The sequence below is a fragment of the Vulpes lagopus genome, chromosome 15 (assembly GCF_018345385.1).
Source record: "Vulpes lagopus strain Blue_001 chromosome 15, ASM1834538v1, whole genome shotgun sequence".
Lineage (NCBI taxonomy): Eukaryota > Metazoa > Chordata > Mammalia > Carnivora > Canidae > Vulpes > Vulpes lagopus.
This window is the reverse complement of record NC_054838.1, coordinates 23,858,211-23,885,384: the sequence shown is the minus strand read 5'-3', so window position 1 is coordinate 23,885,384 and position 27,174 is coordinate 23,858,211. Positions and strand designations below refer to the sequence as shown.

General features: G+C 42.8%; 1 protein-coding gene across 3 annotated transcripts in view; it reads left to right on the top strand.

The window, feature by feature from the left end:
- Positions 1–27,174, top strand: part of CLPB (caseinolytic mitochondrial matrix peptidase chaperone subunit B) — a 144,555-nt gene that overhangs the window by 45,175 nt on the left and 72,206 nt on the right. For all 3 annotated transcript variants that reach the window (XM_041730411.1, XM_041730410.1, XM_041730412.1), the window contains exons 4-5: positions 5,965–6,068; positions 26,297–26,425. In XM_041730411.1, the coding sequence (XP_041586345.1) occupies positions 5,965–6,068; positions 26,297–26,425 (233 nt within the window). The remainder of the gene's footprint in view (positions 1–5,964; positions 6,069–26,296; positions 26,426–27,174) is intronic.

The following is a 27,174-nucleotide window of genomic DNA, read 5'->3' as shown; positions in this document are numbered from 1 at the left end:
AGATTATCTCTAGTCTTTGAGGCTAATAGTGGCACTGGTTTTCTTTCCACAGGCCACCAGAGACCAAATCCTGAGCTGGCTCAGAGAATTGCTGATACTCTTAATTCTTTGCCCAGGGAGAATCTGTGGAATAGTCAGCGTAGATCCTCTGAGGAGAAATGTTCCCTGTGGTAGAAAACATAAGTGCATGGAATGATATACTCTGCCCCCTGTAATCTAGCTGTTAAGACCATGAAGGCCTACCCCATACACTATAGCCTGTTTGGTACCAGCTACCCAAATTTAAGGCAGTAATACCTAACCCCAAACCTACAAAATGGTGACAGCCCGCATGCCAGCATCAGAACAAGGGGAGGCTGCATTTATCCTTTGGTAGATCACCTCAAATAGCAGTGTTTATTTCCCTTTGTGCCATCAGATTCTCTTTTTACACCTGACCTTGTACTCCCCTTGTTAGCCAGATGGGCGATCCAACTTACCATCTCCCTATATAAGTCACCTTCTTCCAAATACAGTTTTGAACCTGGGGATTTATTTCTGCTTCAGGAAAAAGCATCAAAGAGACAGAAATTACTTGATTTCCAAAGTCTCACTGCTGCTCCTGGTTTCTGCTTTTTCCTTTTCCTTGATCTCTGATACCTGTATATTCCTTGGTTTCTGCATACCTACTTGGTTTGTGACCTAGTGTTCTTCTTTAGCCTCTAGTCCTTAACATTTGACCTGGCTTTTGACTCTGTCTCATATCTGTGCTTTACCTAGCCTCTGGCCCTTGGTTCTGTTTTGACTCTAAACTTTTTTTTTTAAAGATTTTATTTATTGATTGATTAGAGACACACAGAGAGAGGCAGAGACACAGGCAGAGGGAGAAGCAGGCTCCATGCGGGAAGCCCAGTGTGGGACTCGATCCTGGGACTCCAGGATCACGCCCTGAGCCAAAGGCAAACGCTCAACCACTGAGCCACCTAAGCGTCCCAATTGACTCTGAACTTCTTAATACTTGCTGGACATGGCCAACTGCTAAGCCTGTTCTTACCAGCTTTGCTTTAGCTTTGTCTAACCTGACTAGTCTCCTACCCTATTTTTGCCATGCTGTAGCCCACAGGTCCAGGAAGTTCTTTCAGTCATCGAAGCTAGCTTTGATCACCAAAGCTAAGCATAGTCATGTAAGCCCTCTAGCCTGATCTGGGCTGGCTCCAAGAAGGGCCTGATCCCCATGAAGGTCTGGATTAGATGCATTGTAAATAATGGCTGTTGGACAGAAAGCCTCCTAGCCATCTGGCAAGGTGTTTGGTGCCACTCTTGGCCACTAAGCAGCCATAGTTCCTTTAGTCCTAGCTATACCCCCTCAGTGGAGCTGCTGCCTTTGAGTTTTATTAAAAGTGAAGGAAATCTTGTCTGAGGTTACAGAATGAGTCACTAGCTTGGTTGCTTACCCTCTTTGGCCTCCCAAGTTTGTGAAGTGAATTGCCCGTTCCCTTTGATTGGGTTAGCAGTCCGAGGGCCGAGCCTCGTCACTGTCTTCTCTCCATCCTACCAGACCACTGTCTGCCCTCCAGGGCCAAGGGCAGCATACTTGGTTGCTTGGACACGTCTTGCAGCCTGCAAATTGGACAGATGGAATCAATACTCACGAACCTGGAGAGGCCCAGGTAGCACAGTTAGTGACAGTAGCTGCCTGGAGGGACAGCCTGCCATGGGAGGGGTTGTGATTGAATAGTGATTGGATACAGCAGTTGAGGATTAACCAAATTATGTCCCTTTGAGTTTAGATCTACAAACCTTTCTCATTTGGATTTTAAAACAAGCCACCTTGTGCAGAATATAGCTGTGCTGCCTTAACAGAGCTGTGCCAGTGTTGAGTTCTGGGGAGAGGGGCAGTCAGGTATATATCTGGTGCCTTCTTCAATCCAGATTCGTATTATTATCATGAACATTATACGGTCAAAGAGAAGAGAGCTCATATTTGTGAGAGCTCCTTCTACGTGCCATGCACTACTGAGTTTTACATACTTAAAACCTGTGAGGGGGGCATTATTATCTCCATTATCTGGTAAGGGAATAGGTGTCAGATGTATAGTAATTTGTCCAGGATCACAGACAGTAAATGATAGAGTTTTGATTTGAACCCAGATCTCTCTGTGCCTGTTATAAGATATCATGCTGTTTTCTCAGTTTCAGTGTCTTGATTCTCATTTCTCTTGACTTCCCCACAGACTAACCATAGGGTCAGGAATATAGTAATAATAATAACCAGCATTTGTTGAGCACTTATTATGTGTCAGATGGCGTTCTAAGCACTTTTCATGCATTAACACAGCCATATGAGCCAAATGTTATTATCCGCGATAATTATGAGATTGCAAAATGATGTTCTAATTTCATTTAGAACTACATTTATTAGTTGTCATTCTACAGTAAGGAAGAGCTTTCCTTTCATGCCGTTTACTTACTTATTTTCAATATGGAATTATAGAATCTTTTTCACTCAATAGGTTATAATCCATTACTGTCATTATTCATGTTGATGCTCAGATTGTCCCAGATTTTAAAGCCAGTGTTCTTAACCTCTATACCATTTTACCTCTCTTGCAGATATTTTTTCTCACTACCTTCAGTTGGTTTGCCTATCTATAATAACCTTTTTGTACCCCCTTGGCTTTTAGTCTACCAGGAAACAGGAAGACTGATGCCAGTCTTATCCCAATCATGTGTAAACTAAGAGCACATACATCTCCAGGTGAGAACCTGACAGACTCTGCTGTGAATTCAATATCTGAGTTTTAGATATGGATTTTTTTTATTTTTTTATTTTTTTATTTTTTTTAGATATGGATTTTAACTGCTTAGAAATCCTTCTAATTTCTCTTTAGGATTATAACCATATCCTGGATAGATTACCTGTGAAGGGTATTTCTTAAGATCTTTTTAGGTAAGGTGAATAGACACCTGAGACTCAACCTGACCCTGTTAGATCAGTTGTAGGAGAACCTCAGCTACGTGGGAGATGGATTCTGGTTCTTTGACTTACCAGTGAGGACTGTGTGTCTGTGTACATGTAAAATTCATCCTCCATTCAGCAAATAATTGAGCCAGGTTCTATGCCTATTGGAAGATAATGAAATTCCAGCCAGTTGGTACAGGCAGAACCATTAACACTGCTGATTATAGATTTTGAAAAACTAACAAAGAAGAGAAAAACATTTTAAAACTATAGTTTGACTTTTTAATAGTTACGATAGAGTAATTTTTGAAATGCTTACCATTACGCCTTCAAAAGCATTAACACTTCTGAAGGCCAGTAAGCAAAATATTAACATAATAAGAGAAAAATGGTCAAAACATTATTTATGAAAATAAAGATAGTCAACTATCATTTACGAAAAAAGAAACCCTACTGACTACTAAACATATATATTTTTAAGTTCAGCCTTATTAGCATTCCAAGAAATGCAAGTCAAAAACAGCAGTGTGATTCCATTTCTGTTTACCAGACTGACATATGATTAAAAAAAATATGACGGGATGAGCACTGGGTGTTTTTCTGTATGTTGGTAAATTAAACACCAATAAAAGTTAATTTAAAAAAATAATAATAATAATAATAAACACCCTATTTTGGTGAAAGAAAGAGATAACAATTACTCTCATCCTTCTTCCTTTGCTAGTAAAAAACAAAAAAAAAGGTACAATCTTTCTGAAATTCAGTTTGATAATATTTATTAAAACCTTTACGGGATCCCTGGGTGGTGCAGTGGTTTAGCACCTGCCTTTGGCCCAGGATGTGATCTTGGAGTCCCGGGATCAAGTCCCGTATCGGGCTCCCTGCATGGAGCCTGCTTCTCCCTCTGCCTGTGTCTCTGCCTGTGTCTCTGCCTCTGTGTGTCTCTTGTGAATAAATAAAATCTTAAAAAAGAAAAATAAAACATTTAAAAAAGCTTACACTTTGGGACACCTGGATGGCTCAGTCGGTTTAGTGTCTGCCTTCAGCTCAGGTCATGATCTCAGGATCTTGGGATCAAGCCCCTCATCTGGCTTCCTGCTCAGCTGGGAGTCTGCTTCTCCCTCTACTTCTGCTCCTCCCCACTACTTGTCTCTCTGTCTCAAATAAATAAAAATCTCAAAAAAAAAAAAAAAAAAAGGCTTATACTTTTGACCTAGAACTTCATCTCCTAGAAATTTAGCCAAAGGAAATAATCAGACATGTGTTATTGAACTATTTAAAATAATCTAATGTTTTACAATAGGATATTGGTTAAATAAAGCATACAGTGGTAGAATACTGTATAGCCATTAAAAATGATGTGGCAGACAAATATTTAAAACGTGGAAATTAGGGCAGCCTGGGTGGCTCAGCAGTTTAGCACCGCCTTCGGCCCAGGGCCTGATCCTGGAGACCTGGGATCGAGTCCCACGTCAGGCTTCCTGCATGGAGCCTGCTTCTCCCTCTGCCTGTGTCTCTGCCCCCCAATCTCTCTCTCTCTCTCTCTCTCTGTCTCTATGAATAAATGGATAAAATCTTAAAAAAAAAAAAAACATGGAAATTTTGGGGCTCCTGAGTAGCTCAGTCGGTTAAGCATCTGACTCTTGGTTTTGGCTCAGATCATGATCCTCAGGGTCATGAGATCCAGCCCCACATCACTCTCAGTTTGGAGTCTGCTTGAGATTCTCTCACTTTCTTCTCTCTCACCCTTTGCTCCTCTCCCCACTCGCATGCTTGTGTTCGTATGCGTTAGCTCTCTCTTTCAAATAAATAAAAGCTTTATAAAAAAAGTGGAAATGTGTGTGTGTGTTTAGAGAGAATTTATGTATGATCTTATTTTGGTAAATAAAAATATACATACATTGAAAAAACTGGAAGGATGGCATATATCCTAAAAATATTTTCTTCTTTTTAATTATTTATAGTTTCTGAATTTGTTAATAGTGAACAGAGCTTTTTTTTTTTTTTTTTTTTTTTTTTTTAAAGGAAAAAAGGAAAGCATTAGGAACATGCCATAATAAAAGAGAAGTGAACGTATATATGGAGCACTTCCTGGGTCAAGCGCACTATGTTCGGTGCTTTACAAATTTACCTAATTTAACCTCACAACAAATCTGTAGTGGCTCCTGCCTCTAGTCCTACGCCCTCTGATCCATTTTCACATAGCCACTGGAGTGATTCTTTGAGTCGCAAAGGTTTGGAACTGTAAATAGTACTCTTGGAATTTAGATTAAGGAGAGAGATGTAAAGGAAGATTTTCATTGTTTAATTTAATATTTCAATATGATACACATTTCTCTAGGTCTGTATATTTTGAAGTGGGGAGGAAAAGCATATGTTGTCAAGTCACTTCCTCTTTAAGCCTTTCAGTGGCCTAGCTCCTCTCCCACAGTTTTTCCCCTTACAGTCTCTGTTCCAGCTCTGCTTTCTTCAGGTGAAGCCTCTAGGATTTGTGAACTCATTGAGTCCTCCCACCTCACCATCCAGGTCTGGCTATGTAGCCTTCAAGTCTTAAATTCCTTAAATACCACGTTATGTGGGAGGCCTTTCTTGATCCCCTCCCTTGGTTTCTCACTGTATATGGTACTTATTTCATCATGACCTTTACCACACATTGCTATAATTTATGCTGAATTGTTGTCCTTGCCAGAAGACTGTAAGCTCCATGAGGACGCAGATCCTAGCACCTAGAACAGTGACTACAACACAGTAAGCATTTGATAAATAATTGTTGAATAAATACTTTGTATTTTGTATGTGGAAACTTAGCTTTAGAGAGGTGTTAAATAACTTGACCAGAGCCTCTCAACTAGTGAGTTTCAGAGCTTTCCTTGTCTTCTACACTGACAGAGCTTATGTTCTTTCCCCTATACAACTCACATGAGCAGAAGCATTTCCAATCCCCAAACATGCTTCAGAATCTGAGTTTCTGCTTCCTAGGCCCTCCCAACTTTTGACACTTTTGTCTTTCTGATTTCTTCTAGCGTAGTACGGATCCTGCTTGCTGCTGGTGCTGACCCAAACCTTGGGGATGATTTCAGCAGTGTTTATAAGACTGCGAAGGAGCAGGGAATCCATTCTTTGGAAGGTAAGCATCGACTCCCCTGCTGTTCTGAGCACTCTCCTCCCTTCGGTTTCCAGGCAGCCTTGCTCTGTGCCAGCTCTACCAGTAACTCAGAGAGCCTGCAAGTTCCTTATCCTCTGGGAACTCATGGATAACCCAGAAGGCTTGTAATAGATTCCCTTTGGCTCTGTAACTTACGTCCCTCCAAAAGTCTTAGAGAATAAGATCGAGGCCTGACTTCATGACCAGAGTAGGGAGTGGGGGATACCTTTCACTTGGTGTTCCCCTGAAATTGCCTCAGGCCATAGAGCCTCAGCTGAGTGGATAATGGAGCAGGTTTCTATAAAATAATTAAGGCAACTGCATGGAATGTGGCTTTGTTCCTCTTCTACTTCCTGCAGACTTACCCTGTCCTATCCCTCTCCCAGAACTAGAAAGCAGCCTCACTGGTTGGTTTCCTCTGCCTCCGAAGTCCCTCACTACTACTCTGAATACTGTTTCCCCCACCCCTTCTATATGCAAAATGTAATCCTGTCTCTGGAACTGGCCCCTCAATTTACCATTATGACCCAGGATGGATAGTGGACCTTCTCTGTGCCTTGATGTCTGTGCTGATAAAATGGTGTGGTCATCAGTGCTTCCCGAGGGTGTTTATGTGGGTTGTTTGGACTTCATAAGAAAGAGGTGGTGTGCACCTATATCAGGGTTTGGTCATATGTCTGTTGGAGGGTAGTTAGGCAAGTCAGTCTTTGTTATTTCTGGTGAGTGGTTCTTCAGAAGTAAGGTCTAGAAGAGGATAGGTTGCTTTGGCTACAAACAGCAATGAATATTTATTCCACTTTTGAGCTTTTGCTTGTTCACAGTGCCTCCCCCCTGCCCCCCCCCCCCCGCCCCGCCGCCTGTCCATTATCCTGTGTCACTCAGAGAGGCTGAGTTACCTCTGTTTCCACCCACAAGGCAGCTGAGAAGTACTGCTTTAGGGTTGGCAATGATGCCAGGAGGACAGACCGCCATGCAGACTGCCTGAGGGTCAGAACATTGACTGGAGGGAGGTCCAATGAGGTGAGCAGTGTGCTCAGTCCTCAGAGCTGTCAGTTAGGCTAACATAGCTGTGGTAGCCCAGAGTAGAGGTGTCACTGCTATCCCATTGAGGTTTCTCAGATCAGCAGCATGAGAGCAATGTCAAGAGCATCAGAACATTGCTGCCCAGGTGAAGTGTGGCGTTGCCCTCCCGCTGCCTCTCTACCTCTCTAAACTTGCTCCTTCTGTCATGCTCCACTGCTGTGGCTAGATCCTCCACACAGCCTTTCCTGTCCTTGGCAATAATTGCAACTTGCCCTCAGCTGCTCTTTTGAATGTTCTCTAAATCTTGGCCTTTTATATGGTTATTTGAACTCTCGTCTGCCCATATGTCTTTCCTCTCCTCCTCAGCTGACAGTTCCATGTGCGGGCCATGACCTATACCTCCTTGGATTCCCCACTGAGCTGGAGAAATTATGTTCATTTTATGTTTCAGAGGAGAATTTCAACAGTACCAAATTTGCTCTGTATTTGCTGCCTGTTATGTGGAGACTCATCTTGTGGGCTGTCCTTGCCACTCAAACACAGCATTACTGCCTCTGTCTTCTGTCCAGGTGCTCTCACCAAAAGGCAAAGAGGAGTGTTTGCTGAGGGGGCAGAGTCAGGTGGAATGGAGGGGATTATTTGAGTGCCTTGTCACTTGCTCTCAGGATCCCCCAGTAGGGTTTAGTCATTATTTTTGATTTCACAGAATCTCTGCTGTGTAGCTGTGTAGGCCAGTCTTTGCTGTTGTACCAGTCCCAACCCCCTGCATTCAAGTTTTATATCTTTGTTCTCTCCAGATTGATGCTCATATTTAACATTCTGGATCAGTAGTCAGCAAATTTTTTCTGGAGAAAGCTGTAGAGTGACTTTTAAGCTTTGTGGGCCAGTTGGTCTGAGTTGTGACTACTCAGCTTGATCATTATAGTGCAGATGCAGCTATAGACAACATACAAACAAATATGCGTGAACCAATAAAACTTTATTTACAAAAATAGGCAGCAGGCTGGATTTGGCCCACAGGCTATATTTGCAAATCCTATTATTGATATTTTCTTTTTTCTTTCTCCTTTCCTTTCCTTTCCTTTCCTTTCCTTTCCTTTCCTTTTCTTTTCGTCAGCTTCCTTGGAACTTTTTTTAAAATCTAACACTAGCCAGCCTACATTCTAGATGGATAGGTAGGTAGATAGACAACAAAAATATTGAAAAAAGCTATTATATTCCTTATGACATAAAGATAAAAATATTAAATGTCTCTTCTTATTTTGTATGATCTATAGATTTAGTGAGTAGGCTTTCTTTGAATTCTTTTATTTACTGATAACATTCCTATCTAGCAGGCACTGTTCTAGGGATTGGTGAGTTAGGCAAGATCCCTGCCATCAGTGCTAGTCTTTGGTTTAAATGTTTATAAGGACTGAATTTAGTACAGAGCCTTGGAGCACGTAATCATGACAGTTTTTTTTTTAATTTAAAAAAATTTTTTTTTATTTATGATAGTCACAGAGAGAGAGAGAGAGAGAGAGAGAGAGAGAGAGAAGCAGAGACATAGGCAGAGACATAGGCAGAGGGAGAAGCAGGCTCCATGCCCTGGGAGCCCGATGTGGGATTCGATCCCAGGTCTCCAGGATCGTGCCCTGGGCCAAAGGCAGGCGCTAAACCGCTGCGCCACCCAGGGATCCTCATGACAGTTTTGAAGCGTTACTCAACATACACAACTGTATCCACCAAACCTCATTTTTTTCTAGCTTCCATTTCTCATGTTGTCCACAGACTTTTAAGAGATTTTCTTAGGTTTCTTGATAAAATAATAATGTGTTTAGCATTTGTCATAGTTTTTTGCCCAAAACTGTTTCCCCAAAAGATACTAAGTTATTCTGGCATGGTCTGGTCTTGTCCTTAGGGAGCCCATACTGATACTTAATAATTATCAAAGTGCTTAAGAACCATTAAAAAAAATACATTCTAGATTCTCTTCAGAATCACTGATGAACTCACTCTTCTGCAGCTTACAGGATGTACCTATCTCTGCATCTTTTTGTTGTTACTGTTTGTTAAATTCCAGACTACATTGCCTGCCACAGTCTCCAGCAGCTTATCCAGTTTTCCCTGGCATATCAGTTTGAATGTGCTCTACCCTCCCAAGTTCATGTGCTCAAGGCCCAGAAAAGTGACAGTCCCTTTAGGATCATCCCAGGGCTCTCCTCTCTCCTTACCAAGCCTTTACTCCTTCTTAACCAGATTTTTCTTTTTTTTAATGTAAAGATGCCTCATTCTTTCATCCATTCAACCACTATTTATTGCCTACTATATCTCACTCTGGGTCATTCTCATTGGTGAAGTATACAGAAACAAAAGAATCTTGTGGTTCTCTTTCCTTTGGATTGGATGGACTTTTTCACAGGAGGCTACCTGACTTACAGGATGTGTGAGGAAGGTAGAAAAGAACAAGAGTGTGTTTAGGCAAATTCAGAGGAAAGTCACAGGCTCCATTGGACAGTCCTTCACTACTGGAACAGAATCTGTGCTAGGTCCATCAAATATACTAAATTTAAAATAGATATTTCTGTGGGCCTTGTACTGTGTTCAGTACTGAAAGGAGGTGGTGAGTTGTAGTTTGTGACCTTGGCAGAACCTCCCTAAACCCCAGTAATATATCCCTTTTCTATCTTATCAGTACTGTGAACATCAAGAGATAAAATATATGATGTGTGAATCGTAAAGTGATCTATAGTTGTAATTGCTTATTAGTTTTATTTCTTTATAATGCAGCATGCATTTACTGAGTGTCTGGCACTTTGCCAGATGCTGGGAATGTAGAAATGAATATACATGGTCTAGCCCCCTAACAGTGTTCCAAGTGAGAAGACAGACCTATGCACAGGCACCACAGTACAGAGTGATGAATTCAAAGGTAGATGTACAAAAAATGTAGATAGCACTGACATAGGCAGTGATGAGCTCTACCTAAGAGCAGGCTGCTGTCTAGGAAGTGTCATAGCGTTAGTGACTTTGAATTGGGTCTTAAGGATGAGTGAGAGTGTGCCAGGCAGACTAAGAGGAGTGGATCTTCCAGGTAAAAGGAGCATCACATGCAGAGACATGAAGTGGGTGGATGACAGCCAGTGGACTCATCTGCCATAGTGCTGAGGAGAATAGCAAAAAATGAGACTAGAAAGGGAGGCAGGGTTCCACAGGAGAAGAACATTGTAGGACAGTTCTAGGGTGCTCGCACTGTTTTCTGAAGGTCATTAAAGGATTTTAAGCAAGGGCGTGCTTGGTTTACATTTGCATTTTATATGGATCATTCTAACAGAGTGGGGATGAATTGGAGGGGAGAGATTAGCAATGGCTCTTGACCTTTAGGGGATGATGGACCTCTTTGAAAATTGGCTAGGAAGCTATGATCCTCTCCCCCAAAGTGCACTTATAATTTCTGCAGATTTGTAAAAGTGATCTTTGGGAATGGAGAAAGTAGACATTAAAAAAAATTACTAAGAGGTTGAGTTCTTAGCAGAATGTGGAAATTGATGGAAAAGGAGGCATCCATGGTGACATCCAGATTTCTGAATTGGGTGAACAGTGGATGTGTGGGTCTGAAGTTCAGAGGAGAAGTCTGGCAGGAGATAGGGATTTAGGAGTCACCAGCATTTGCTTGGTAGTGACTGCAGTGCATGTGACTAAAGTTGTCAGGGAAAAAAGTGAAGGTAAGAGGTAAGGGGAAAAGGTCCTTACTCAGGGTATAGCATCTAAGGTGTAAAGAGGAAAAGAGGATCCAAACAAGGTTACCAAAGGCATCAGAGAAGTTGCTGTTTTCTGTCAGAGAGGCTCTTTATCTGTTCTGCTCAGAACACGCATGGTCTAGGAAGGAAGGAAACTACTGTGACCTCCTTTCTGAGATTTTGTCATCAGCTGCCCCATTTCTAGTGAAACCCTTCTGTTTTACATATGGCCATTGCTCCTTAGCAAGAAGCCTGCTTAGTCGGGCACATTACAATATTTCCCATCCTTGTCAGGGTTGGTGTTTCTAGGCAGAGGGCAGGTCTGCTGGTGCAAGTGATGCAGGAGTGTTTGGTGTAGAAACCATGTTGGCCTGACTGTTCTGTCCATTATCTTCAGCCCTCAAAAGTGGCATCTTCAAAAGCATAATGGTGTTGTGGAGAAAGAAGAGACTTCAGTGCCAGGCAGCTATCTAAGCTCTATTCGTCAAAGTTCTGTAATTTACTAGCTGTGTGATCTTGAGCAAGACGCTTAAGGTTCTAGAATTTCCGTTTTCTCTTCTGCAACATAGGAATAACAACAGCCATCTTACAGGGTTGTTAGAATGACTGGAGATCAGTAAAGCAGAGTGTGAAGGATAGCGATACCTGATGAAGAATTTCTCTACTGAGGTGGGTTTTGACTCCCTGTAAAGCTGCCTTGGAGATACTGAGCAATTCATCACTGAAGGGGCATTGACAGAGGCTGGATGTTTGCCCATCAGGGATTCTGAACAGGGAATTCTTGCCCTGGGTCATTGGATAATATGGCCTCCAAGGCCCATGTCAGCCTTGTGATTTCTAAGGTTGTAGAAGCTTTAGGCTCACCATCAGAACAAGTAATGTATTTACAAGTGGGATTTGAGCTGGGCTTTGGAGGACGGAAAGAAAGTGAAAAAATATATTCTAAGCAGGGGAACCACAGCTTGAGCAAAGGCACATAGAGGGGAGACATGTGGAGGGGAGCATGGAGATTACTACTGTTTCTCTACTAATTCATTCCCTGATCTTGACCACATTCCATTCAGTACCTTGATCGCCATCCATGCCCACTCCCAGAGAGTTCCACTTGTGGCTGGCTGATGGGTGGTGGGTCCCAATCCTCAGGTGGAGGAGGCAGTAAATTAATGGTAACAGTAAACAAGTCATCCAGCCAGGGATGCCTTAGGCTGCTTGTAAGTAACTGTTATAAACATTGGGTGTCTGGGGCTGTCAGAAATGCAAGCGAGCACTCTAAGCGCCTCTCATATGTACAATTAAAACAATAAAACACGGCAGAAACATGGCCAGAACAGGATATAAATCAGCTTCTCTTCTCAGCTCCAAGTGGTGGCTGAATAAAGATGAGTCCTATAGAAGCTGTGTTGGCATAGGACCCTTCTGGGGGTAGAGGGCCTGATTTGACAGGCTGTACCTTCTAAGGCCAACCCCAACAGCCTGGGCGGTCCGCTTCCCACAGCTCCAGAGGCTGCAGGTCCTGGCCTGCTCCAGCTGACCTCCCCATCTCTGTGTCTTCAGATGGGGGACAGGACGGTGCAAGCTGGCGCATCACAAACCAGTGGACAAGTGCCCTGGATTTCAGGAGATGGCTAGGAGTTCCCACTGGCGGTAATGGAACGGCTCTCTATAATATTTCCCCCCTTCCCCAGGACGTGCCAGGGAATGGTCTCATCCTGGCTCATCTATTCAGTATAAGTTAACCACCCAACACCCACCATGTGCCCAGCCCTACCTAGGGACAGCAGAGAGAATATATGCCCTTGGAGAGCATAGCAATGGAAATAATTATGCTCCCAAGGACCTAAGAGTCACCTAGAGAGCTTGTTAAAACATGGATTCCTGGGCCACACTCCAGAGATTATGATTCAGTGGCTCTGGAGCGGGAACTGAGATTTTGCATTTTTCACAGCTCTCCAGTCTTTGAGTAGTGTGATCTAGACTACAAATTTTAGTTCAGGCCTTGGGCTTGAACTGCTATTATTATTATTATTATTATTATTATTTCCTTTTCCAAAGATTTTATTTATCCATTCACGAGAGACATAGAGAGAGAGGCAGAGACACAGGCAGGGCGAAGCAGGCTTCATGCCAGGAGCCTGATGCGGGACCCGATCCCTAGACTCCAGGACCATGCTCCAGGCCAAAGGCAAACCACCAAACCACCGAGCCACCCAGGGATCCCCTTGAACTGCTTTTAAAACTCATCTGGGCCTTCTCCTTGGAAGATACCTTATTTTGCCACTTTTAAGCTTCACCCCTAGTTAGGCTGTGTACTTATGCCATGGTATTATAGGTAGTATAGAACACATAATAGCTATGATACCTGCAGCAATTTTCTGCATCTCACAGATGCTCTGTCTTATTATCTATAGGATAAAGGTATCAGAAGAGTCAGATAATATATTGTCCCTAGCCTAAAACCCAGAATAGAAGGAATTCCACTAATGTAAATTTCTGTTTTTATATCATCCTCTTTATCCTTATCATCATACTCCTGTGAAATTTTATTCAGACTCTTTGACATGGCTTTCTACATGCTTTTCAGTAATAGCAAACTGTTGTCTATAGAGAGCCAAATGACTTTGGGCATTTCTCTTTATTTCCCTGAGACTTGATTTTTTTCATTTGTAGGGAAAATTATTTCCTACACCATTGGCTTATTATAAAGATCACACTGAAGTACTTATGAAAGCACTTGAAAATACAAGGCATCGTGCAAATGTTTGGGGGTACTAGCAAGAAAAGTAATGAATAATAAAGATTGAAGACTTTGACAGGTATTCAGTTATTCAGTCAGAGATACAGATAACAAGGATTATCAGAGCTCAGAAAAGAGAATCTTTGTTTGAAGCAATCAAGGAATTAAAATGGTATCTGAGCCCCAGACTATAAGAAATTTTTATGGAAGGCCTGTAGGTGGGTACAGTTACTTGTGAAGGGGTGTGTTATATCCCAAAACACCAGGAAACAGAAAAATGTGTTTCAGGCTGTTAAGTGAATGTGTTCAGGTGAAGCATCCGCATAGCAGATTTATTTTGAAGAGTAATGAACAGCAAAGATGCAGTTTTAGTACACTCGGGCCAGAACAAGATGCTTGGACTTTGTCCTTTAGACAGGAGGAGCTCTGAAGGTGAGGAGAGGGTACCACAGGAACAGATCCCTTCCAGGGTAGGGAGGCAGAGGAAGTGGTAATAAGATGGTGATGATAAGACCACTCCAGCAGCAGGGTAACACTGATACTGTGTGCCCACAGCAGCTCTGTGATGCAGGCACTAGAGGAAACTGAGGCAGGGGCATATAGCCTAATGCCAGCAGAATTGTCTCCTGCTCTTACACAGAACCCAGCAACCATAACAGCCTGTATGTGCTCCACACCTAGCCCAGAGCCTCTGCTTGTCCAGAATCTTGGAAGCCTTGGGAATCTGCCAGCTCAAAGCTGTTGGGGCAAGTTATTATTTTTAATAATGTCCATGCCTCTTCCTCATCATTGTCATAGCCTTGTCGCCCCTTTAAGGCCAGTGGTTCTACGTCTCATTTCTTGGCAATGCCAGCCACTGTAAACTCACCAGGATGGACAGTGCACTGTCAATCCATCACGCCTGTTAGCCAACTTCAAGATGAAGTGTATCAGCCAGTTAGGTTAATTGTTTCCCTCTTTTTAGCCAAATAAATAAATAAATAAATAAATAAATAAATAAGCAAGCAAGCAAGCAAGCAAGCACATTTATATGTGTTTGACTAGGAGAGGGAAATAGACTAGTTGACATGTTTTATTAAAAAGAATAAATTTGATACATTTAGAAAAACAAGGAAAAGTGGGATGGGGTGGCAAAGAACTAGTCCTGTGATTTTCAACTGATTTACATATTTTGTGTATAAATATTTTTTCATCAAAAGTTCCAAATCAGGGATGGGTCCCACACACCACACAAAATATATTAGAGACATTTATATGGATAGCAGGAAGGGAGACAGAGGGCTGAAATTTTCCAGGCACCCAGTGATTGATGGGGGCTGAGGCTCCCCCTGACGCTTTATTGAGTTTCCGATGATTATCTCTCGCTGAGACATTTTTTACAGATGACGGTCGAGCTGTCACAATGGACCATGGGGGAAAAAAAAACAACAATAATAACACTTTAATCTTTTTACTGCACTGCTCCCTAGTATCTCAGATTCATCTTCCCTGACGCACGCAGTTCATTATTCTGCCCCTCCCTGGATGGGAAATAAAGGAAAATAAATATATATGTAGACACACTTACCCACATACATACACACACGGACTGGATATAAAAGAGACCACCTCAGAACCAGAGAGAGGCAGAATTTATTGTTCTTTTTGCAAGTGTTGAGGTTTATTAGTAGAGATGCTGGGTTGGCTTGGAATTGGCTATTAATTACAGCATTTTGTATTTGTTTTTTATTGCGAGTTTTTAACATTTTGAAGAAAAGGCAGAGAAGAGGCAAGCAGGTGTAGAGATGGGGAGCACAGAGGGACTGAGTTTGGCCAACCAAGTAGCATAACTGGCTGAAAGGCAGAGGGCAGACTCTTCCTCTTGTTGCCAACCCTACCTGAAGGATCCCTGGAGCTGAAAGATGGGATGCTTTGGTTGGGATGGGGGCAAAGAGGGGGCAATGGGGAGAAGTTAAGCTCAAAGTACGATAGGTCACCTCAGAAGGATTCTAAATTGCTGTGACATGTTACTGTTGTGAGAGTTAGATGGGAAGAAGGGGAGGATCAAACAGTGTTGATGGGTCTACAGACAGAAGAGTAACACATTCTTAAGAGTTTGTGCCACACTTTGAGTTTGATGATATGAAGATGACACGTGGGCTATGAGAAAGCTCTACCTGGGTCTGTGGTTAATGAAGGAGTCCTGGGGGGCACCTGGCTGGCTCAGTCGGTGGAATGTGTAACTCTTGATCTCAGGGTTGTAAGTTCAAGCCCTACTTTGGGCATAGAGATTACCTAAAAAATAAAATCTTTTTTAAAAAGGTGGGGAGCCAGGCAGGTGGGGGGGGTGTCCTGGACCAGAGAGGATGCTACACTGTTTAGTACCACAGGCAAGGTCCATAGCCCATCTTCTTAAAGTTTCAGGCCAACCTTCCTACTCTCCCCACTTCCCTTTCATGGGGATGAGAAAAGATGAGCTTGAGGTTTTTAGGAGAAGGCTGCCCTTGATGTGTGCCTTCAATAGAGTAAGTGCTGACCCAGTCTTCCCTTTAATTCTTCATACCTTTTCTGAGCTCCTCCTAGAATTCAATAAAGAGATAGCAGAGACCTGTTTTTTTGTTTTTAAGATTTTATTTATTTATTCATGAGAGACCAGAGAGAAAGGCAGAGACATAGGCAGAGGGAAAAGCAGGCTCCCTGCAGGGAGCCTGATGCAAGATTCAATCCCAGGACCCTAGGATCACGACCTGAGCCAAAGGCAGATGCTCAACCACTGAGCCACCCAGGTGCCCTAGCAGAGTCCTGTTCTTAAGGAAAAAAATTTTCTAGTCCATGGGCAGAGAACATAGTGTCTGTCAGGACCATTTTCAAGTGGGGTCTTATCTTCCATCCATAGGCCAGCCTAGATGGCCGTGAGTGCATTCTCTCTATGTAGGATAAAAAGATCTATAAGACACAGTGTCTATCCTTCAAGAACTCATTCTCTGCTTGGGGAGACAAGCTTACCATCCACTCCCTAAGGAAGTATTTATTGAGCACCTGCCATGTTCAAGAATATACACGAGGCACTCTGCGAACATATAAGACTATGTAAAAGAGAATGTTAACTAACATGATGTAGACTAGGTATTACTGGAATGCATAGAGGAAAGGGAGATCAGTGAAAATCAAACTACTTATAGTAGTTATAAAGGATGGATAACACATAAAGAAAAGGCATAATGAAGTCATGTAATCACATAGAGAAAAGAGTACAAGCCTTGGAGTTAAACAGAGCAGCTCAGTTATTGAGTATTAGTGATCTGAAACAAGCTACGTAACTCTGTAAGTCATGTAAGTCTACGTAATTTCCTTATAAATTAAATAGAAATTATAACAACCTAGTGTGTCTGGTTCTTGGGAGGAAAACAGTTGTAAAGTTCCTTGCACAGAACCTGGCACATAATAAGTAAGTGCTCAATAAATGGAAGCTGTTATTTTCTTCCCCAAGAGTTATATATTTATTTATCTGAGTATTGAAGAAAGAATTTTAGTCCTGGGGTAATAGGCATCAAGACTCAACCTATGGCCCCCTACTGAGTATGAAATGGGCTCTCTGCAATGAGTCTAGCATACTCTACAGTGCTAATGTGAGAGGTGATTCTGGCCAGAATGAGAGTGGCACATCAGGAAGAGGAAAGGCACAACAATAAATATATTACCATTATTGAGTGCCTGCTGCATGCCAGGCAGTGTGCTCACCTCCTTATTTACATTTATTTTTAAAGATTTTATTTATTCATTCATGAGACACACACACACACACACACACACACACACACACACACAGGCAGAGACACAGGCAGAGGGAGAAGCAGGCTTCATGCAAGGAGCCCAATGTGGGACTCAATCTTGGAACTCCAGGATCACGCTCTGAGCTGAAGGCAGGCACTAATCTGCTGAGCCACCCAGGGATCTATAAATTTTTTAAATACAGTAACTTTGTTGAGATTTAATTCATAGTGCATAGTTCAGTCACTTAAAGTGTGTAAGTCAGGCACCTTGGTGGTTAAGTGTCCGATTCTTGATTTTGGGATTTTGGCTCAGGTCATGATCTCCAGATCCTGGGATCCTGCCCTGTGTCAGGCTCTGCACTCAGTGAGGAGTTTGCTTAAGATTCTCTCTCTTCGGGATCCCTGGGTGGCGCAGCGGTTTGGCGCCTGTCTTTGGCCCAGGGCGCGATCCTGGAGACCCGGGATCGAATCCCACATCAGGCTCCCGGCGCATGGAGCCTGCTTCTCCCTCTGCCTGTGTCTCTGCCTCTCTCTCTTTCTCTCTGTATGACTATCATAAATAAATAAAATAAAAAATTAAAAAAAAAATATTAAAAAAAGATTCTCTCTCTTCCTCTGCTCCTCCCCCCACTCATACTCATGTATGTGTGCACATGCTCTCTCTCTCAAATAAATAAATATATATTTTTTAAAGTGTGTAAGTTAGTGATTTATAATATATTCACAAGAGTTGCGCATCCATCACCACAGTCAGTTTTAGAATATTTTCATTTATTTATTTATTTATTTATTTATTTATTTATTTATTTATTTATTTTAGTTTTAGAATATTTTCAAAACTCCATTCCCCATTTGCTCTCAACTCCCCCTAACTTTCAACAGCCACTGATCTACTTTGTTTCTATAGATTTGCATATTCCTACCAGCTGTGTTTGAGGGGTCCACTATTTTCTGCATCCTCAGCAGCTCTTTTTATTGCCATCTTTGGCCATCCTGGTGGATATGAAGTTGTTTCTTGTTGTGGTTTTGACTTGCATTTCTCTGATGGCTAATGACATTCCCCATATTTTCATGTGCCTTTTGGCCATTTGTATATCTATCCACTCAGATCCCTGATCTTTTTTTCCTGCCTGTTCTGATGCCTAGACATCCCTGGCTGCTCGGGAGCAGGACAAAGCAGGTAGAGGTGGGATGGATTTGACTAGCCATGCATCTTTCTTGTGTTCATCATAAGAACATTAGAGTAGGAGGGACCCTCAGAGACCACCTAGTTTGGTGCTGGTTTGGTACATTCCCAGGCCCTGCCTACTGAACATTGTTGAGATGGGGGCCCAAGAATCAACGCTTTTTATAAGTAAACAGGTGATTTTGTTCCCACTAAAGTTTAAGAACCATTGGTATAGAAAAACTCTTCAACTTGAAAAATAGGGAGTCTGTGGCACAGAGAGATTGAAATGTATTCCAAGTTAGTGAATGAGTCTTTTTAAATCCAGCTCTCTTATCTCCTGATCTATTGTTCTTGTTCACTATGTTGCTTAATTCCTTAACAAACCATTGTGTGCCCATAACTTTCAGGATAGAATCCAAACCTCTCTCAGACTTAGGCTTCTGCCTCCCTGGATGACCTCATCTCTGCCCACAGCTTCCTAGGCTCACTGAGAGACTCAGTTTCTTGAATATGGACAGGTAGTGCAGTCCTCACCCTCTGGTCTTTGTACCACTTTCTTTCTTAGAAAGCCCTTCTTCCCCTTTCCACTGGGCAAGATCCCTCCCATCCTCAAGACAGTTCTTCTGGGTGATTTCCTCTCAAAGCCACAGATGTGTCCCAAGTTTGCTGCCATCAGACCCTGTACATGTGTGACTCTCATAGCACTTACTTTTCCGAGGTACTCAGTGGTTGTGTGCTCATGGACAGGTGTGTGGTTGAAGGCTCTTGTGTGTTCATTGCTGAAGCTACATAAAATACTGAAGTGTGGGATCCCTGGGTGGCTCAGTGGTTTAGCGTCTGCCTTCGGCCCAGGGCGTGATCCTGGAGTCCTGGGATCGAGTTCCACATCAGGCTCCCTGCATGGAGCCTGCTTCTCCCTCTGCCTGTGTCTCTGCCTCTCTCCTCTCTCTTTCTCTCTCTCTCTCCCTCTCTCTCTGTCTCTCATGAATGAGTAAATAAAGTCTTTAAAAAATATATTGAAGTGATGCTGTATGAAATACATACAGAAAATGTTATAAACTAGTTAACTGTCATCCATGAGGAGCCTAGGATCTAGATGCGGGGTCAGAGGGAAATTTTAATGCAAGAAAGTATTATAAGAGGTGTTGTTGGACAATAAATAAGTAACTGGTAAAGGGGTACACATAATCAGCACGACAGGTTCCAGGGCAGAGCTGGGAGGAGAGGACTTCTTGGAAGAGGAGGCTTGGACAGGGTTTCAAGGGTTTCTCTCCAGGATTTGGAGAGAAAGGAGATTAAGGGCCTTGCCCTCCCTGGGGATGGTCTCATGGTGACCCCTCACAGGGAGTCTCCCTTTTGCCCCAATCCTCTGCCTAAAAACAAATACAAGAAGTAGACCTGACTGCGTCTGCAGAGAATGTGGTTTGCCCATTGCTGGCCCTAGGGGGGCTGTGGTGAGGATTTAAGGAGGTGGTAGATGCAGAATATCTTGAACATGAGGAAGTTAAGAGCCCAGAAACTTCTTCCCCAAGACTCTTGATAAAAATTTAACCCAGATCCTGAGCTTCAAGCCAGGTCAGCCAACCCCGGTTTATGTGAGGCTTGAACCTGCAGGCATTGACAGAAGCTGGGCATGGAGAAATATAGAGGATAGAGGTGGAAAGGCTCCGGATCTGGTTCTGGTCCACCACCAGTGCAGGTTGGGCAGACCACCCAACCTATTTACCTCTGTCTTTTAATCTTTTGATAGAGTAAATGGTATCTATCCTAAGTTGTATTAGGGTGAGGAAACAGTCGCATTAAAGTGCTTTCTAAACCATACAATGCTGCACAAATGTAAGGGGTTATTCTTGCACTTGTCAGATTAGTCATAGAAGTTCTCTCTCACTGAGACATGCTCACATCTAGACATGAAAAGGCACTGCTAGACACTCTGTGCCATTAGGTGGCACAAGTTCCTGGTAGTGGCAGGTAGAGGCTGGCTGAATCTGAGGGAGGGGCACTGGTAACTAGAGTTGCCTTTCCTCTGCACAAGGCAGCATTAATAAAGCTTTTGTTATCCAGAGACCACCCATCTTGCTGCATATACCTTTTTTCAAAGTCTTCCCCAGTAGACTGCAAATGAAGACAAGTACCATGTCTGATTCACATGTGTGTCCCCAGTGCTTAACCCAAGGGAGAGAACAGCATTAGTAAATATTTGTAGTGATGTTTTAAAAAACCCTATTATCAAAAAACCCAACCCTATTATCAGATTTGGTTCTCCTAACATTTAAATATTCAGTATTTCTCAGATTATTTCTTATCATACCCATTTTACAGATAGAAGAACTTATTAGTGGTAGAGCTTGGATTCGGGACTGTAAGACTCTTTTTTTTTTTTTAAGATTTTATTTATTTACTCATGAGACACAGAGAGAGAGGCAGAGAGGCTTCCTTCCCTGCAGGAAGCCCAATGTGAGACTTGATCCCGGGACTCCAGAATCAGGCCCTGGCCTGAAGGCGGCGCTAAACCACTGAGCCACCCGGGCTGCCCCTGTAAGACTCCTCTATCTTAAATCCCTGTTCCTTATTGTGGGAGGCAGTAGTGGTTTTTTGCAGTTTCAGCAATGCTGGCAAGTGGCTAGGGCTGCGTGAAGGGCTTTAGGGACTCTTCCACCTCTGCTTATTCCTTGGCATTGCTGAGTCCAAGGAATCCTGCTGAGTGAACATTGGGCACCTACTTGCTACAGCACCATGGACTTTGCAGCATCAGAAGGCAGAAGTGGGAGCAGAAGGATGACAGTGCAGTGTATTGTCCTCCCTGTGGTCAGAGGGGTGAAGAGACGTGACTGGCTGGCTTAGAGAAGAAACAGGAGCCCGAGCTCTTCTTTCCCTGTGCTGGAGACAGGCTGGTAAATAAATGGCTTTGCTGGGAATGGGTCGTTTCCCTGTCTGAGGATCAGCTGTAAAGATCACCTTGCTGGGCAGCTGATGAGCCAGCCTTGGATGAGTCACTTTAGCTTCCATGGATTTACTTACTCCTCCTCAGCGAGCGTGGGCAAATACGTGAGGGCACATGCTATACCTCCCACACACATGCACCTCCTTTCTGCTGTTAGCAGTTGTTTTTGGCTAGAGAATAGTATGACCTCAAATGATCTGGGGCTTCAGCAAGATCTTCTGCAACAGGCTTCTCAAACAGGGTGATGTGAGGAAAAGAGCTTACTCCTGAGAGTGCAGAATGAGCCTGGCTGACCTGGACTAGTTCCTAGCTCTGGCACTGATTGTAGCACCCGTCTTCTCAACCTCAGTTTTCTCATCGGTAACATGAGAGAATAAACTTACACCTCCCGGGGTTATTCTGAAATAAATAAGGAAAGGAAAATGCTCTTTTACAAGTGATGCCCTACTCAGTCCCATAGACCCTTCTGGGGAACACTAGTACTGCAGGATTTTAACAAGGAGAAGGTAGAGAGAGGCTGTCAAACAGGAAACTGCTGACACCAAATTAAACAGCTGACTCTTACTCAGCACTGTGCCTTTCAGAAGGGAAAAGTATATGCAGGATTTCCCAAATGGAACCACTTTTCACAGAGAGAATGCACTTTTGGAAGCACAAGACCAGATAGGAAGGATAATAGCTGACATTTACTGAGAGGTACTATATGCCAGGCACTGTTCCAAGCCCCTTTACTCATAGTCTTGTTTAATTCTTACAACATTCCATGAGAGGCTACTGTTATCTCCATTTACCAATAAAAAAAACTGGGCACAGAGTGGTTAGGTAAGTTACCTAAGATTACACAGTAAATTCAGAGCTGGGCTCTAAACACTGGGGTCTGGCTCCTGAGCTCACTTATTTAACGGCCACCCTCTAAAACAAGGTAATACGAGGGCCTTATATATGTATTCTGTATTCATTAGCTAATTCAGCAAGTATTTGTAAAGCCCATATTTATGTCCAGACACCATACTAGACACTGGGCATACAACTGTAAAGACAGTCACACTTGCTGTCCTCAATGAGCATTTGGTCTAGTACAAAACATAGTCAAGTAAACAGACAATTGCAACCGAATATACTAAATACTATAAATGAGAGATACTTAAGGTGCTGGGTGGGGGGGCGCTCTCTGGAGGAATAATTGCCTCAAACTCAGGAAGAATCACTGGAGGAGGGGACTTCTAATCAGAGGCCTAAAACGAATTGGTGTTAGTCAACTGAAGGCATGGGAGAGGGGAAAATGTTCTAGGCAGGGGAATAGTATTTGCAAAAGCTCAGAGGCAAGAAGGTACATTGGGAAGGGGATAATGAGATATGAGACCTCAGAAGTGAGCAGGAGCCCTCCTCATAGACATTTTTTATTAGCTGGGCTATGGCACTCTGCTGACATTTGTCCCTGAACTGAATAACTCCAGCCTTGTTTCTTAAGTTCATCTGCTTTTTATGGTAAGCACCATTTACCTCTGTCATTGTGTTTATGAAACAGTGTTATAATTTGTCTATTCCTGATTCTTGCATTAAACTGTTAATTTCTTAAAGTCATTACTCATTAGTATGTCTTCAGAAGCTATCACAATGCACTGATGCTCAGTAAATGTTGTTTGTTGAATGAATAATGTGTTTTCTTTGTAAAATGAATTATATCCTTCCTGCTTTCTTGCCAACTATCACTTTTCCTCAGGTTCATCATTATATCCAGCAGTTAGTGCTTTTCCTGCTTTTCCTGCCAACTATCACTTTTCCTCAGGTTCATCATTATATCCAGCAGTTAGTGTCCTATGTGGCAGTTCAGTGGTGCCCTCAGGGGCTTTTGAGGTGCTGTATTCTGTGACTTCCTCTTTCAGCTTTTTGTGCTATTTTTTTCCCTTCCTGCCTGGCCAGCACTTGATTGTAATAAATTTGCTGGATTCTGAAGCCTCCTCCCCAGCCTTCTTGTTTGTTTCTCCTAATCTGTAGTGGGCTAGAAACAAGATCACTTACCATGATTTGATAAGACTGTTTGTGACTAGGAGTTAGTAATCTCTGAATTAGTTCTCGTATGGGAAAAATGCAGATGCATGTGGGACTTGTATGTTAGCTACTCAGAAGCCTTCTTCCTGTTCTCCCTGCTCTGGGAAAAGTCAGACAATACTTGGGGTTGAGGGCGGTCCTCAGTCTGGAGAGCCTCTGTGTGAGGCAGAAGAGCTGATCTACCATTGTTCAGCTACACACTCCGCCAAACACTTGAAATGCTTCCACCTTAGCTTATCTAGGGGCTAGCTACAAACCTCAGGGCAATCTCTTTTAAGGCAAGTCCCACCAAGAGTGTGCTTGTACCTTCATTTGAGCAGAGAAAGAAGGAATAGGAACCAAGGCTGAGATCAGAATATCTGGGCTCCAATTCCCTCATTTGCAAAATTAGAGTGACATGATATGATGTAAAAAAAAAAAAAAGAGAGAGAGAGAGAGAGAGAGAGCACTCAGATTAGATCTGGGTTCTTTTTTTTTTTTTTTTTTTTTTTTTTTTTATGATAGTCACACAGAGAGAGAGAGAGGCAAAGACACAGGCAGAGGGAGAAGCAGGCTCCATGCACTGGGAGCCCAACGTGGGATTCGACCCCGGGTCTCCAGGATCGCGCCCTGGGCCAAAGGCAGGCGCCAAACCGCTGCGCCACCCAGGGATCCCTAGATCTGGGTTCTTTTTTAAAAAATTTTTATTTATTTATTTATTTATTTATTTATTTATTTATTTATTTATTTATTTATGATAGTCACACAGTGAGAGAGAGAGAGAGAGAGAGAGGCAGAGACACAGGCAGAGGGAGAAGCAGGCTCCATGCACCGGGAGCCCGACGAATCAAAGGCAGGCGCTAAACCGCTGCGCCACCCAGGGATCCCCCTAGATCTGGGTTCTAATCTTCATTCTACCACTCACTGATTATGTGACTTCTGTACCTCAGTTTCCTCATCTGTACAATGGGAATTATAATACCTATTATATAAGGTGGTTAGAATAATTAAATAGATTCTGTGGAGTGACCATGCCAGGCATAGAGTGGAAGAAGGTTAGTAAGTGACATTTACTAATATTAGGAAGAGATGTGACAGTCTTCTGGTTTGGGGGACTTTTAAATAGGAACTCTAGTTTCTCAGGAGAGGAAGTGCATAGATTCCATGACCATTAGGAAAAGAATGATTTAGAAATGATATGGTATGGAGCGCCTGGGTGGCTCAGTCAGTTAAGTCTGCCTTCAGGTTGGGTCATAATCCCAGGGTACTGGGATTGAGCCCTGCAGCCAGCTCCCTGCTTAGTGAAGAACCTGTTTCTCCCTCTCCTTTTGCCTGCCGCTCCCCCTGCTTGTGCTCTCTGTCAAACAGTTAAATAAAATCTTTAAAAAAAAAAAAAAAAAAAAGAAATGGTATGGTGCTTTTGACGACCTTAGCAAGATTCCCTGTTGACTGAATTATACCCTTTATCCAATGGGAGATAAGAAGAGTCTACCATTGTAGACTCTGTGCTGTGGGCTGGGGGCTATAGGTAGGTAGTACCCAAATTCTGCCTCCAAGAAACTCAGCTGAAGAGGGAACATAAGACAGTAACTCCAATAATTTCTACATGAGGCAGAAAGAAACTTTGTTGTTACACAGGATAGATCTTGTTCTCTGGGGTCTCATCTCCAAGGCAGGGCCCCAGAGGTGGGGTATTCATCCAATTTATTGTCCAAATGGGGACTGCCCAGGATGGTAGGCATAAACCAGACCTATCCAGGATGAACCAGAACATACATGGTCACCCAACAAAGAGGGTCCTGTAAAAATGATGGAATTGGTATTAGGTTCTTTTGTATCAAATTGAAGAGAGTCATGAATATTAGCACTAGAGTGAACCAGATTCTTTGGTTCTTTGACCACATGAAATGCTTGTTCTCTTACCTTCAAAAAAAAAATGTTCACAATACATTATTAAAGATAAAAAAAGATTATAAAATTGCAATATAGTAAGCCCTAATTTTGAAGGACAAATATGCATGAAAGATATATGTGCTTTGTAGGATTTGTATATAGGAGATACATACGTACATATATGTGTATATATATAGATATATATACTTATATATTTATATATATGTAGAGAGAGAGAGAGAGAGAAGAAAGACGTATACCAAAATATTAAATGTAGTTTCTTGAGTTGCTGAGCTGTTGATATCCTTTCTACTTTGTACTTTTCTATGGTTTCAAATTTCTAATGGCTTTTAAAAATTAAAAAAAAGTCCTTTACAAAATACTATTAAATACTCACTAGATTATAAACATCTTTGAAATAGAGAGGTATGTTACTGTTCTGCTAGGAACAGCCTGTTTTTCCCACCTACCTACCATCCCTAGCATATCCCCCAGCCTCTTCTTTCACCTGGGTAACTTCTCTTCACCCTTCAAGACTCTCATCTTTTGGGATACGGTCTCATGTCCAAATTGAGCTAAGCTCCCCTCTGCCTTTCTGTATCATCCTGTTATAACTCTAACATAGCATTTATCTCAAATAGTACTGTAAACGTCTGTTTTTGTTTACCTTCTTTATCGAGTTGAGTCAAGGTCCCTATCCGATTCATTTTGGAGTCCCCAAATGAATCCTAACACATAATAGATGTCAGTAAACATTCATGAACTAACTGGTCTTGTTTTACCTCCTCTTGCCCCTCACAGATGGCCCAGCACATAGTAGGTGCATTATATGTTTAGTAAGCAGGTGGATGACTGAGGCAGGGAAATAAAACACCGAGAGAAAGGTGAGATTGGTGGCTCATGGCATTAGGTGCTGATGGAAGGGTTTGTGTTGCTGTCCCCACAGTCCTGGTCACCCGAGAGGATGACTTCAACAACCGGCTGAACAATCGTGCCAGCTTCAAGGGCTGCACAGCCCTGCACTATGCTGTCCTCGCCGATGACTATCGCACTGTCAAGGAGCTGCTTGATGGAGGTGAGTGCCTAGGTGAATGGGGCTTGGGGTTGGCAGGGAAAGAGTACTTGGCACCCTCTCCACTCTGGAACATCGAGTTTCCCCAGAGCTCTGTTACTCTCCCAAAGCTGGAAAATGCCCCAAGGGTGGCTACAACTCATGAGAGTGGCTCTGTGCATGTGTGATTTGCCTTTGTGTGGCTGGAATGTGTTCTTTGCCTATGTGTGTGGGTCATGTACCACACCATGCCGCCCATCCACACATGCCTGAGTTGCTCTGAGTTTTCTTGATTGTGCCTCTCCGCAAAAGTGTCCTCTCCTCTCCCATGTGACCTCCAGAGCAGGGCTAGTGGAGCAAGGAGAGAGGCCCTTCAAATCTCTACAAATGCAGGCCTCAGAGACATCCTCCTTGATCCCATCCCCCACCTCAGTCTAAATTAGGTCCCTTCCATTACACTGGATCATAGTACCCTATTCTTTACCATCGTCACTCTTGTCACAATCCGGAATTATTTTCATGTGTTCATTAGCCTTCTCCCTAACATGGCTCTGACTCCCTAGAAGCCAGAACCATGGCTGATTTGTTCCAAGCACCTAGTATGGTACCTAGCATACAGTAAGCACTCAATAAATCTTTGTTCACTGATTGAATACCCTTCTTTTGGAGAGTATTGGTTTAAGTGGAGGGGCAGTATGTGCCATCCTCAGATTCGGGTGGGGCTTATCCTATCTGGTATAGAGTTACCTGCCACCCTGCCAGTTACTTCCTAA